The sequence below is a fragment of the Rhea americana genome, unplaced genomic scaffold, assembly GCF_003343005.1.
Source record: "Rhea americana isolate MKP2758 unplaced genomic scaffold, rheAme1 scaffold_151, whole genome shotgun sequence".
NCBI classification, from domain to species: domain Eukaryota; kingdom Metazoa; phylum Chordata; class Aves; order Rheiformes; family Rheidae; genus Rhea; species Rhea americana.
The window spans coordinates 236,402-250,692 of NW_028185606.1; the positions used below are offsets into that span (position 1 = coordinate 236,402).

The window sequence follows — 14,291 nt, forward strand, 5'->3', positions numbered from 1 at the left end:
AGATGAGGCCTCCCCAGGGCTGAGGAGAGGGGCAGGATCACCTCCCTACACCTGCTGGCAACAGTCTTCCCAGTGCACCCCACGATACCATTGGCCTTCTTGGCCACAAGAGCACRTTGCTGGCTCATGGCCAACTYRTCATCCACCAGCACTCCCAGGTCCTTCTCTGCAGAGCTGCTCTCCAGCAGGTCAGCCCCCAGCTTGTACTGGTGCCTGGGGTTATTTCTCCCTGGGTGCAGGACTCTGCACTTGCCCTTGTTGAACCTCASGAGGTTCCTCTCTGCCCAGCTCTYCAGCCTGTCCAGGTCTCTCTGAATGGCAGCACAGCCCTCAGGTGTGTCAGYCCCTCCTCCCAGCTTGGGATCATCAGCAAACCATCCGAACATGACATCCACCTTTTGAAATTTGCCAAAGATGGCTTATAACCACCTAAAGCATTTCTGTCTCCATTTAGTGTCTGTAAGGTTTGCATGTAGTTTTGTGGTTTTCTGACCGAAAGGTATRACATAAGTAACAGGAATAGTAATGGTGTAAATTTAGACTGGAATGAAGCTGATTGCATTTTCTTCAAAGCATGCTGATTTGCACAAACTTTTTCAAGGCTCTTTAAACAGTCTCTGAAGAAGTTGTTCTCATATGAGTTTCCCTTGTACTGATGGTGCAGTACGTATCACGTTTCTGCTGCCTGTGTTAATAGGAAAGTGCAAAGAACCTGAAAACATTGCACACACTACCATGTGGGAAASGGCCCAATTACTACTTCTTCAGTTTTGGAGCTATTGCTTTTCCTAAATAATCTTTCAGCTGTCTCTTCTGGTATCTTATGCTCAAAGGATGCAAAGAATGATAAATAGATGTACATACGCAGAGACAACAAAAGCTAAGGCTGACAATTTACTTTTATTGTAGCAGGGAAGGATTCAGACCTTGCTGACTACTTCCTCTAATTAGAGCATTCCAGGACTGAAAACCACCTTTGCAAAATGCCAGAAAGAAGAGCTGGGGTTTAAGGACTCTGGTGGAGTGTGGCAGAATTCAACTCACTCAACTTCAGATGTCTAGTACTTACTCACGTCATCCAAGTCCAAGCTAGTCATCTATACTTCCTTTATATTAAATGGACAGAGGCAGTGTTTCAGGAAGGTTCACAATTAAGTCTTCAATGGTGCAAATCACCCATTAGAAGTGGTTATTACTTTCCACAGACTTCAGAAGGAACATAGGTAACAAATGAGACAAGTAACTTTCAGACACTCCATCAGATGACATGAATTTCATCCTGAATTACTGACATTAGATTATGAGGCAAACACYTAATAGCTTCCTTAAACTCTTAATTCAAACAAAAAAAAAGTTTCTTTTGAGGAAGTGATTATATTTACAGCAATTTGCCTCATTATGTCTAAAGTTGAGATAATTGTAGGTTGTTACAAACTCTCGCCCCCCCTGAATGAAAGCATGAGGAAAATCACTACTGTAACAAGATTTAGCTCAAAAATGGGCAGGAAATCCTTCCCTACCTGAAGATTTTGGAAAATTACTAGATAACTTATTCAAATGACAGTAATTGCTTGGTACTCCTTTTCACACATCTTTTCTTGCTTTTAATACACAGAAAGCCAAAGCCTTACACTTACTTCAAAAATTTATAAAGTGAACTTCCAAAAGAAAGATATCTACATCAATTTGCAGTACACACAGCTAGGAGCTATCCTTGCAACTTTGCAAAGGCTTAAATTGATGTAAAGCACAGACTTCCCTGGGATTGCATGAGAAATCAAACACACCTGAGAAATGTGGGAGAGGCTAYGGGGCACTTCAGAGGTTGAAAAAGGACCTAACTTGAAAAGAATCATATACATCACAACAGCAGAAGGATAAYCCTCAAAAGAGGTGCAAACTAGCATCTGCAGGTCAACAAAGGAGAAAAACTGGGGACTTCCAGTCCTGAATAGCATAATCATAGCAGTACCTAATACGGTTATGTTAGTCCAGGGTTACAGTGGACGCTCACTTTGAGTCATGCAGAAAAATCAATTTGGCATCACAATCTTATAGAGCTGCTGAGGTTGCCTCAAAGCATCAAGACAAAACCATAAAAACAGAAGTGCTCYGCCAGAACACTTTGAAGTGTTAACTTCATTAAGGTTTCCTTAATGTCCAGAAAGGTGTCCAGAAAGATCTGGGCATTTTGAAACAAGGAATGTCCGTCCTAACTATTTGTTTGCAAAACAAGTAACAAAATTCTGAATGAGTTAATCTTAGCAGAAGTGAGCTATATTCTATTTCGGTAACACATTTATCCACAGAACAAGATTATCTTCCAGTTATTCCTGCCTTGGTAGGAGAAGAAAGCAGACAAGGAAAGAAATCCCTTGTGAATCACAATGCAACGATGCATCAACATGTCTTGCTGGAAAATTTTCAGGACTCTTTTTAGTGATCTATTTACATGAATGCCTTGCAGAGGAATTTCGGTCACTTGATTATCTCATTTGTTTATATGGCTCAACCACTACCCAATGTACAGCTGAACCAAGTTCCCCGTTTTCCTGAGCTCTCTTATCAGTGAGTTATTCCTGAAGTTCTACTGATCCAGCATGCAACTACACAAAAATCATATTAACATTTTAATCAGAAAATATGGGTAAAATAGATGTTTCTAGAGAATAAAATTCTTTCAAAARTGTAAAACACAGACATACAAACATATTGTTTAGTACAGCTACTTTAACTATGAAAATTATGCTAAGCACACTGGACAAGATAACTAAATTTAGTTATCAGTAAAACACAAATACTTTATGGAAACCAAATTGGAGTTTTTGGACATCTGTTCTCCATAGAAAAAATTCCAATAGTATAAGCCCCTAAATGATTAAAATACGACCCACTTTGGCATTCAGGATTTTCCAGCAACTAAATACAAAATAGCTTCTGGCCAAATTAGAAGCTTCTGCATTTAGTAGAATCTGCAGGGAACTATTTTTCAAAGGAAAAATATTTCTATGCCAGAATGGAAAAAACTCAACAGGAAACCATAGACTTAAGAGGCACTAGAAACATTATGTACACAGCACAAGAGATCAAGGGCATCTGTAATAATCATCGTATTCTTGAAAATAAGCTATAGGACTATTACAGGTTTTTTCAAGAATAAATTAAAAACCCTCCATTATCCTGCTGTTTACTTACCGCCCACGTTTTAGTTAGCCTGAAGATGGGAGCACTCTGTAGGCCTGACACAACTGCCATGAGAGCATGCAGATTATTCAGCTCATAGAGTTTCTGAGGACAAAAAAATATATACAATAACAACAAACAGGATTTCAGCTATTGTTAATAACGCACACAGAATAATGATCTAAATGTACGCGAAGCCTTTTCAATATGGCAACATTATGGAAATTTTGTATGCTCTGAATAATTATAGTTGACTGATGTGCACCTACACCACCCTAATTTTTTATGACACCCCTCCCTAATTTGTCAGCATTTTATCTATATGATTTTGGATGAGATAATATTAGCTAATAGTTCAGAGATAGCTCATAACATATTTTTGTCATCTCTAACTTCTTTAAAGACGACTATGGGGAGGGTCATATATCAGAAGTGCTGGAAATTCTGACATTCAAAACCAACAAGTTTTTCATAGCATCAATGGAATTTTCAACCTTAACATGTTGAAGAGGAAAACCCAGTTGTGAACGATGCAATCACAGTAAGGTTTAATGGTTAATCTGGCACCACAGAGTTACAGAGCTATTGATACTGCAAAGCATCTAACGGGGGGGAAAAAAAAAAAAAGAGGAGGGAAAAAAAAAATAGTTGCAGGATGAAAACAAGTGGTTAAATTTTGAAAAGCGTGCAACTGGAATACTTCTCTCATTGAAAGGCAATTTTCACTAACTAGTGGAAAAAAGCAATGATAACAAAATTGAATGCCAAAAGCATCAGAACAAAAAAGATTTTCTTAAAAAAAAAAAATCTGTAGAACAGATACAGCATTCACTACCACAAGAAGGCAGCAGAAACAGCATGCAGTTCCTGGCCTTCCAGCATCTCCACCAGGACAGCCTAGAGCAGTGCTTCCTATCACATTCTTTTTACAATAACAGCAACATTTACAATATACATCTACATTATTTTGTTATTTTTCTTGTGGGATAACATTTGGAAATTTCTGGAGCTCAGAACTGAAATTTAGTAGTTCTGGTGTTTGTCCAACCATTCATACAATAGCTCATTTTGATTTCCCTACATGTCCCCATACAAGGCAATGAAGTGCACAACCTGAAGAGGGATGCAGCATAATAATGTAGCTGATTAAAAATGAGAAAAGGCTCTCCTTGCCGCTGCCAACATTGAAGCAGAGGTCATAGCTATTCATGATACTCYGCGAACTTCAGGGGAAAACAGCTATTAAGTTCAATTAGCTTGTGCATAAAGCAATATAACACAAGATACCATTAAAAGACTATCTAATTACTGTATGGCTAGCAGTTGACACAAACAAGTTCACTGCAGAGTGGATTTACAGCTTCCCTAAAAAAAAACTGATGTGTGTGACCTGTGGCACAAAACTGCTTTGATAATAGTTTGGTGTAGACAAAATCCCTCAAAGAGTATTAGCCGCAGTGACTTCATGTTAGCAGACATACATAAACAAAGTCAATAGAATACATGTAGTAAGTAAACTAACAGACATAAAAACACATCATATACAATTATAAAAAGCAATAAATTGTAATTTTACAGTGTATAGCTAAGCAGTGCTTAATCAACTTCAGCTGTTAAAGCACATAATTGTCTCAAAAAGATTACCATTTCAGCAGAAACTGCTGYCTGTAGCCCACAGATGAGATTGGGCACGTGGTGTGGCTCTGCAAAAACCTACAGTATCCTGTATTTATGGGCTGCCTCCCACCCAAGTACTAACCAGGCATGACCTGCTTAGCTTCGAAGATCACTTTTGCACTACGATCGTTACAGGCGAATCCATCTTCTCTACACAGAGGCACTAACTGATCATCTAGCAACTTTTTTGTACATCCATTTCAAACAAAAAAAATTGATTTTTTTTTAAATACACAGGAAGATATATCAAGTCTCACCAGCTACCCAAGAATATTTTAGAGATACTTAGTGTCTTTGTATTTTTAATATTCTCAACCATTATGACTACAGCACGATTACTGAGCAAAGTTTGCAAAATCCTACAAAATTAACTTTCTTTGCACAACATGTATGCAGTCATAGCCTGTAAGATTAAATGACGAATATTGATTGGGTTTTTATCTTTCTGTTGCTGAAGAAATAATTTCCTCTTCTACCAAATATTCAGATATGAAAGATTATCACACATTATTTGATTTGCAGGAAGTGGCATGTTATTAGCCTGTAGTAACTATTAGGCAAGCGTGATTTAACTTTGCTTTTTAGTAACTGTTGAAAGTTTAAACTTGAATCTGAATGAATGTACAAAGGGTCAGCKGATGAACAGAGTCTGAGCCCTCAGTCTTTAATCAACAATATTTTCCTTCAACTTTTAATACAATTGTACCTGGCACTATGTGGGGTCATAGGAAAAGAACGTGGGTCATTTGCCATGTTGCACCTCTGTATCAGCAGACCTAATCCTGTAGCCACACAACTTTAAATGCCGTACCACTCATTCTTGCAAGGAAAAATAGAGAATTCAGAGGTCTGCTGGGATCCTCAGCTTTCCCCTTCCCCTACATGTCCCTATCACCGTCACTGGCAGTGCGACCAGATGCAATAGCACTTACCCTAAACTCTACAGTCATCTTAAGGACAACTTTAGTTCACTGTTTAGCTATGCACTTCCACACAAGACAAATTTTCCTCAATATAATATTGAAATTCAACAATATGCTCCCTAAAATTATGTTTACATGTAAGCTGAAGTATGACTTATGTAACAAACAATTAGTTGATTTTGGGGATCCACATATAAAAATTGAATATGCGATACTAAGGTTTTCCCACAAGTAAAAATAAGTTCACCCGCAACAAGAAGATCTCTCTCCACACAAACTCACACACCCACATTTATTGTAAATCAGAGACCCTTAAATGCTACCTGTCCACTTCAAAGAAATCTGAAAATTAATACAGTAGTCTTGTGATCCATCTCACTGAAGTAGATTACAAGTTTACTTGCAGTATTCATCGCTACAAACCATACAGATGGAACCTCTTATGACTGAAATGCAGCTTTTTTTTTGATGAAAATTCATTCTGATTGATAATAATTTCAGAAGTTTGAACAAAAACATAAAATACATTTGGTCAACCAAGCTCWTTCCTTGTAGAAAAGGGCTCAATATGATTGCTTAAAACTTAAAATTAACACCTTATAGAAAAATTATTGTCTGTGACAAAACCACCTCTGACTTAGGAGCACAACAGGGCACTAGGCTCAGGGAAGACYGGCAGGTAACATGCCTCAGTTATAAAATTAACTGTTGATTAAAACGGATGAGCTTAGTTAACAAGCTCATAGCCAGAAATACTATGTACACAAAGCCACCCTTCATCCATAAGGGCTGCAACTTYAAACAAATAACATTTGAAAAATAGATGCCATGATAATTAACAAATTTAAAATCATTTTAGCAGGKAACCTGTGATGGTCAAAGTTAGCTGTTCTAACCATCAGCCATCTTGTGACAGTAAAAATCTGGGAAAAAAATATCCTTCTCTTTACAGTATAACTAACAGGTTTGATTCTGTTTGGAGGGCCAGGACCCTGGATCATGTGCACCTAATTCAAGGTTTGCTCCCACTTTTCATCTAAGTGGGAGTGGTAAAAGTCAGTGGTAAAGGCTTTCAGGATGATATCACARGGTAAGAGCTACCTAAACACTGATACCACCAACTCTGGAGCCATCTGCTATTTCATCTTCAAAATGTCTGACTCCAAATATATTTTCAAAACTGTTTTTGAAACAATGTTTATTAGGTTGATATTAGCCATGCCACACCTGCAAGAAGAGGTAACAGACCCTCCCTTCCAAATAACAAAAGCATGAAAGCAGCACTTCCAACAGCATCAGTCAGAGCAGGACTGATTCCACATGTACTGTTTGGGTTTAACCACCGTTAGAAAACACACTGTAAATTACATTACCTAGTAAACAGTATTTGAAGTGAATCATTTCATTCCTTAGTTAAGCAGTTGTTTTGGTAAATAAAAAATTCCATTTGGGGATTTTGGTTTGTCACTATTTCTGTCAGCTTTGTTACATATACAAACCAAACACCTATTCATGTCAACAGATAAAACCATAACTTGAGTGTCAGACATTCATTCACGTGTATTCTTGAAATTACCAATTTAAGCATAAGACTCACCATGGTTAACCCCAAATCAAAAACAAAAACAAACCCAACTTACCTTAGCCGTTTTAATATAGTGGCTCAAAACTTCAGCTCTTATTTTTAAGGTTTGTGCATGTAGAATTTCTCTAACAACCCAGAAGCTTACCTAAAAAGAAGAAAATTGTTTCAAAAATATATACAGCTTCAATTACACTTAATATTTTTATTTCATAAACAGCATGAAAAGTTACATAACAYTCAAGTTCCATCTATAAAGAATGAATAGATCTGAAAGATGCAAGTCCTTACTCTATAAAAATCTCAACCAATACATCTGAGCTACTAGGTCTTTAAGTTAATATATTAAAAAAAAAAAATACAAACATGAACTTTTTAATTCCACAATCAACTTCTGAATTTCCTCATTTTAATATTTGAATAGCATTTTTAATGSTGTATTTGTGTAAAACTTGCACAAAATGCTGAACTTTTAATAAACAAAATTCTTGTTTCACAGAAGTATCACTTCTCACAGTATTTTATCCTGTCCTAAACATCTGAAGAGAAAGACACTAAGCTCTCCACACAGCCTATAATAAAAATTTTTTTAGTAGAAACTTAGAATACCATATCTAGCTTATTCTTTTTATGATCGAAGTCCAATATATTGTTTTTTCATTAATACAGTAAACTATTCACCACGGACCAAAAAAAAAAAAAAAGATTTTTTTTCTTTGCAGTTACCTTTCATGTTAGTCAAAAGCTTAAGTTGTCACCTAAATTCTCTCCTTAGAGCTAAGCAACTTCAAGTATTTCAACTTTTCACAATCATGCTTTTCATTCTCATTCTCCTCTCCAAGTTCTCTTCAACTGGATAATATCTTTTGTAGTATAATGCCTAAAACCAGACAGTTTTTCACAGCTGTGAAACCACTGGGTAGTACACAAAGATCATGCAAGATATTAAAAAAAAAAAAGTGTGCTATACTGCTGCTTAAAAACAGCACCATTTTTTCCAGAGCAATGCAGCACGGCTTGCCTGTGCAAAGCTCTGATCCACAATAACCCCAAGATTCTCAGGTCTGCTACTGCATCAAGTCATGCAGGTAGCTCCCATCCTGCATTTGTGCAGCCTAAGTATAATATTCAGTTTTCAATTCTCTTCCAATTTTTCAAACTGTTTCTCTAGCTTGTTTAATCCTTCCTTCCCATATACTTGCAATCTCCCCCAGTTTTATCTCTTTTCAAAACATAAAACCATCATCTGTCAAAAAGAGTGACCAGAACAAGGACCTGAATGGATGCCTGGGGACCTCCAAACCACACATCATATTGCCAGGTGGGCAATGAACCAGGCATCCCCAAGACCGAACCTTCTGCACACAGCGAGGGTGGATGCCAACCCACTGGCTATCAGTATTTTCATCTAGACTTGTTTCTCAGAGGGAAAGAGGAGAAAGTGCTGTAAGCTGTTGGGGAGCACGCGGGAGCAGCGGGAAACGGGGCCAGGGAAAACTAAGGCCAAAGCAGCTTTAGGACATATTTGGCGAGGGAAAGGGCAGCTGGCCAGCAAGATGCAGGAGTTCACAGCTGCCAAAAGCTCCTCCTACTCCAGTCTCTCCAACATCCACTTGGCCTTCTAATAACCTACAATGAAAATCAGAGCCAGGCAATCCAGAAAGCTTAAATAACTGTTTTGTAACCTTGTTTTCTATGGTGCTGTTTTTAACACTTATCTTTAATAACGGCAGGGTGTTACTGTTGTCTGCAGCTTCCCTCTCGTGTCTGAAAGCACCAAAAGTTTACCTGCTTAGTCCTGTTTGACCCTCCCACCCTGTGGGCACGGAAATAATTTGAGCTTGGATGTTTGGTATGACTAGCTTTACAAATTACCAGCTATCCTTGTATTTAACTCCCAGAGCTAATCTATCACAGTTTATTAAAATCTACCTTCAAGTCCATGCTTTCAGTTTACTGTTCTTCCCTTCCTTCAAAAACTCCTGAGAACAGCGTATGAAGAAACATATTCTTGCCTACATAAACAGCTTTCAACTTGTCATGCCGCTGTGATTTTTAAGAATAGTATTAAACTTCTTTTATGCCACAGATGTACACATATTTTCAGGTTTTTGCCCTTAATTTCAGTTAAAACAATAAAATACATCTTGTTTATCCTCTCCCACACTGCGCAGTCTGACAGCTCAACATATGTTTACACAGAATAGCACCAGAAGGATCCAAGTCTCCAAAAAATATGCATTCTCACTGAAATTAAGAGTGACTTGATGAGGAATGAGGTATCAAAACACCATGGCTCTTTGGAAGTGGTTAAGGAAGCAAACATGCAAGTTCCAGCAACCTATAAAATGTCCTTAGCATTTTTTTTTTTAATTCATTCTTTACTGAGGTCAATGGAAAACCAGAACAACAAACCCCCAAACCAGAACATCTTATACAGCATCTGCTTGCTATTGGTCTAAAGCTGTATCAGCCAGCAAAGAATTAGACACAGACCTCAGTTTCCCCCTCTTTTCTTTTAGGCTTCTAAAGAAAAAAAAAGGTAAGGAAGCCAAGTAGCTCCAGATACTACCCTGACAAATATCAAAAATGGTTCTGTGCAGACAGCATTCCTATAAAATAGGCAAGTACTGAATATATACCTCACCAAGTACTGTCAAAAACATTTTAAACCTCAGTTTGATGTTCTGTTGTAGATACACAGCTTGAGAAAACCAGCTTGCCCCTTGACTAACGAAAGGGATTTGAGGAGAGAGTTCCCCTTTGAAGATGAAAGAAGTGTAAAACTGTAATAGTTTCACATATCATAAAGAATCAGGCAGAGACAACACACACCTTGCTGTACCTTACAAGCCTAAATCTCTTCAGTGAACTTCTGTCCTAGTCCCACCAGACTAAGGCTCAACATTTCCAAGCTCTTATAGGAAAAAACAAAACAAAACAAAAATGCACAATATTATTCTCAGCCTCGAGCCCTCCTATCCCTCCAGTGACAAAGGGGCACAGGAGATGTGGAACAAAAGGAAGCTTCATTCTTTCATGCCAGCTGTTCTACTCCTCTYGGACATGTTTTTACTGGCATCAAGATTTTTTTTTTTTTTTTGGCTGGTCTTATCCATTTACTGGTATCCTTTAAAGAATACCTCTACCCAATTTCTTCCACATTAGAGAAAAATTAAATAAAACCTATTCTTTTAATGAGCCATATAAAACCACTCCTGTTTGGTCCACGTTCTTAGGTTCTTACTTGAACCAGGTACTTAGGTTCTTACCCCAGTGAATCACCAGATATTTAAGAAGCAGGCAAACTTGACAACTATCCACTCTGCCAGACCTATCAGTAACAATAGCACTCGTTATTTTTCTGAAGAAAAAAATCCCAAAAAATAGAAATCAGTGTTTTGAAAAGTTATGTAGAGAGATTATATATYTAAACACAATACTTAATAGCAGATGTGTAAATCTGCAGACTACCTTGTATCAATCACTTCAAGATCTAAAGAATTCTGACATGGAATGATTCAATGATTTCTCCTCTTTCCAAATTTGATCTGTTTTTACAGACTCCATATGTAATTATCAGACAACTAATGCTGGAAACACACACTTCATTCTCAGTAGACTGCAATCTACTGCACATAATTACTGTTTCCAAAATGCTATCAGCAGATCCATTTGCTGTGAAACAGCTGTTAGTGATTTCATACTCTCTTTACTTAAATACACATGGGTTTCTTGTGGTGAGTTGGGGAAGAAGGAAAGGCAGATGCATAATGCATAATTTAAATGCAGTGAAGTTTCAGAGGYTAATGTCTAATGAATTGTATTCATGCCAGATAAAGCCAAAAGCCACAGTTATTTTTACTGATTACTTCAAATCTAGAAGTTAGTGCTTCTCAGGTGAAGAGCGTAGTGCCCAACAGGAAGTAGATTCTACTGAATGAGCATCTGGTGTAGACCTGAACTTGGCTACAGCAGATTAGACCTGGAGGCAAAGACAACAGGAACTGCCTGCTCYACTACATGTTCCCATTCCCAGCTGCTACTGCCAACCCTATTTGAATTCCTGATTTTCACTGCTTCCAAGAGGATGGCAAATCTAAACAGAGTCACACTATTAGAACGCACAACTCCTTTGCAACGACAACATTTTGAACCATAAGCCCACTCATGATGTCAAAAGTTATTCAAGCTACTGTCTCAGTAAGTCAGAAGTTGAGGCATTAACATGAATAAAATAAGAACCTGCAACTGAAACAATACCTCCCCCATTTCGCTCTCCTCCTCTTCAGGTAAGACTGATGACTTTCCTTAGTGCCAGAATAAAGACTGATACAAATGATGTGTCCCTCAGCCAAAGCTGCATACAGCAGTTCCCCAGAAAGTGGTTCCRGTCAAACTAACCCAACATTTGGGTAGAACTTAAACAGCTCAGCTTGCCTTTTTTTTTCCCCACCCCTTAAAAGAATTTTTGTCTCTCTGTGGCAGAGTTTGGTATGAGTTGTAGCACAAACTCTTTAACTGACATGTTAAAGACAGCAGAAATGAATGAGAAAAATGAAATAGGAAGGCAGGTCTATAAATACCTCAGCAGGAGGAAAACAAATGACAGAACAGCTCAAAGCCAATTATAGTTCTGCATTTTATTTAAGGTCCTACTTCACTGAAGAAATAAAAAACCAAAGCAAAGCAAAAAAGACATGATGCACATCTTCCAGTCTGTCTGAAAGCAAACAAGTTCAAAGACCACCACAAAGCTTGAAAATCACCTAAATTTATAATTTCCTTTAGATATGACTTGTCTTTTAATCAAAAGTAACAGTTCCTTGATATAAAGTACAGTAGAAAAAGGAGATTAAAGCAAATGAAATAGCACGTATTCTGGGATAATAAAGTATATAAAGGTTCACCTTATCAAAAGCTTGCTAGAGAAGTGGGACTGCTGACAAAGGAAAGTACTACAAGAGGTGYTTCCAGTATTTTGTTCTCTTTGTTACTCTTACAGTATGCATATAGCCTTTTCTAAAATAGATTTTTTTTTTACACAAGACAGAACAAAAAAAAAATCACCCAAATTACACTGAGTAATCAAATCTGATAGAGATTTCATAGAAAAGTAGAATACAGACTATCAAAAGTAAATATATAGTAATAATAAATAATAAATAATAAATAAAAGTAAATATAGAGAGAGAACTCTAAAATCTCATTTGGTCACAACAAGAAGAAATCAAGGATGCGTAAGAATGGGAGATGCAAAACAGGATTAAGATAACAGAATTTTGCTAACAGATATGGAATTACTGTATGAACACCAAGAATACTGATACTGCCTAAGAATACTGTATTTAACAGTTTTCTAAACATTTAGCAACAGATTTAACATCTTTWATGATTACTTTTAAACTGTATATCTCTTGCTGGTCCTGGCCAGCACAATGCAGGTCTTTTCTCCCTCTATCCTTAACATACTTTACAAGTTGGATATCTCTCAACTGTGGTTCTGCAATGACAAAAGTCAGTTTGCAGACAGTAAGTATATTTTACCAGTTCTCTAATTTAGTAAGTCTGAAGTCAAATTTGTTTAGCAATTCCTGCAGTTGCTATTATACAACAAAGGAGAAATGAGATACTTAATGAGGGGTGCACTACTAGTACATGGGCCTTCCTATGGAAATATTTCAGAACTCGCTGTCCACCATCCAGCAAAACCAAAGTGATTCTTTGATGAGAGAAYTTATGGGAATAAACAAGACAAAGGCTGAAATTACTGGTACATCAGTGAGATTAGGAGCAGTGTAAGAATAGCCTTGGGCTGGATATACAGTCCAATAGACAAGCAGCTTCAAAAGCTAGATCAGAAAAATTTCAGCTATAACATCTGTTGAAATCTGTTTATGGTCAGATGAAGTCTGAGGTGTAACGTTTTTGCCTTTGGTCAAGAGGCAAACCAGGCAAGAGTCCAAAACATTCAAGGACAACAAGCACTTCAGTCATTAGATGATTAAGAAATGTAGTAAATATCACAGATAAGCCATAGAATTTGGTCATATCTTGAATATGAGGAATGATGGTAAAGTGTAGTAGTACACAGCGAGTTTGCTTTTTGTCCCGTCCCTCCCCAACTCCCCCAGCAATAGGAAAAAAAAACAAGAAAAATTAAAAGCTTAGCTTGGCCCAAGTTTAAGAGCATTAACAAAGATGTCTAAAAGCAAGACTAGGCACAGAAAATAGGCCTGGAATTGAGCTTGTATGTTTGAGACATTAAACATTTACAAAAGGAGAAACGTACTTCCTCTAAAATATAAAACACGGCATTAAAAAAGCATTACATTTTTGAGACTATTGGCTAACTACATACTTATTCCTTTAACTGTGGAAAATGCTACAATTTTATTCATGTAAGTTCATTTAGTACAGAGAAAGTTTTAAGAAAAAAGCCACTTTCACATATCTCAAACGAATATATTCCATCTGAATAATTATGCTTAACCGAAAATTTAAAGATAAGTTTTGTAGAATCAAATTGTTTAGAACTAAGTTTGCTCAGAATTACCTTAACAAAAACCTACACTTAAAGGTTCAAGTTGCTAAGGACAAAAACTTCCACGGAAGACACTTAGCTGTTTCAYGAAAATAAATTATATCCAATTATTAGTCCAATTATTAGTCCAAACATCCTTCTATACATTAAGCCTTTAAYATGGGATGGAGATTCAGTCTGAAAATGACAGACAACATCTGCAGGGAAAGGYACTTAATATTTTATTGGTCAGTAACTTTAAAAAAAGCTTAATGAAACAAGCTGCAACAAAAACACAGCTATATCTTCAGTACTGATTTGGTCTAAAGCAATCTTTCTGTATTTCCAGTAGATAAGGAACTCCTTTAAGCAGGCATTTGGAGTAATTAGCTATAAACAAAAA

At 37.1% G+C, this 14,291-nt stretch overlaps 1 protein-coding gene across 6 annotated transcripts in view; it reads right to left on the reverse strand.

The window, feature by feature from the left end:
• The window catches only part of RALGPS2 (Ral GEF with PH domain and SH3 binding motif 2), a 123,131-nt gene that overhangs the window by 60,859 nt on the left and 47,981 nt on the right, over nt 1–14,291 (reverse strand). For all 6 annotated transcript variants that reach the window (XM_085299618.1, XM_085299613.1, XM_085299617.1 and 3 more), the window contains 2 exons: nt 7,424–7,513; nt 3,196–3,288 (listed from right to left, as the gene is read on the reverse strand). In XM_085299618.1, the coding sequence (XP_085155744.1) occupies nt 3,196–3,288; nt 7,424–7,513 (183 nt within the window). The remainder of the gene's footprint in view (nt 1–3,195; nt 3,289–7,423; nt 7,514–14,291) is intronic.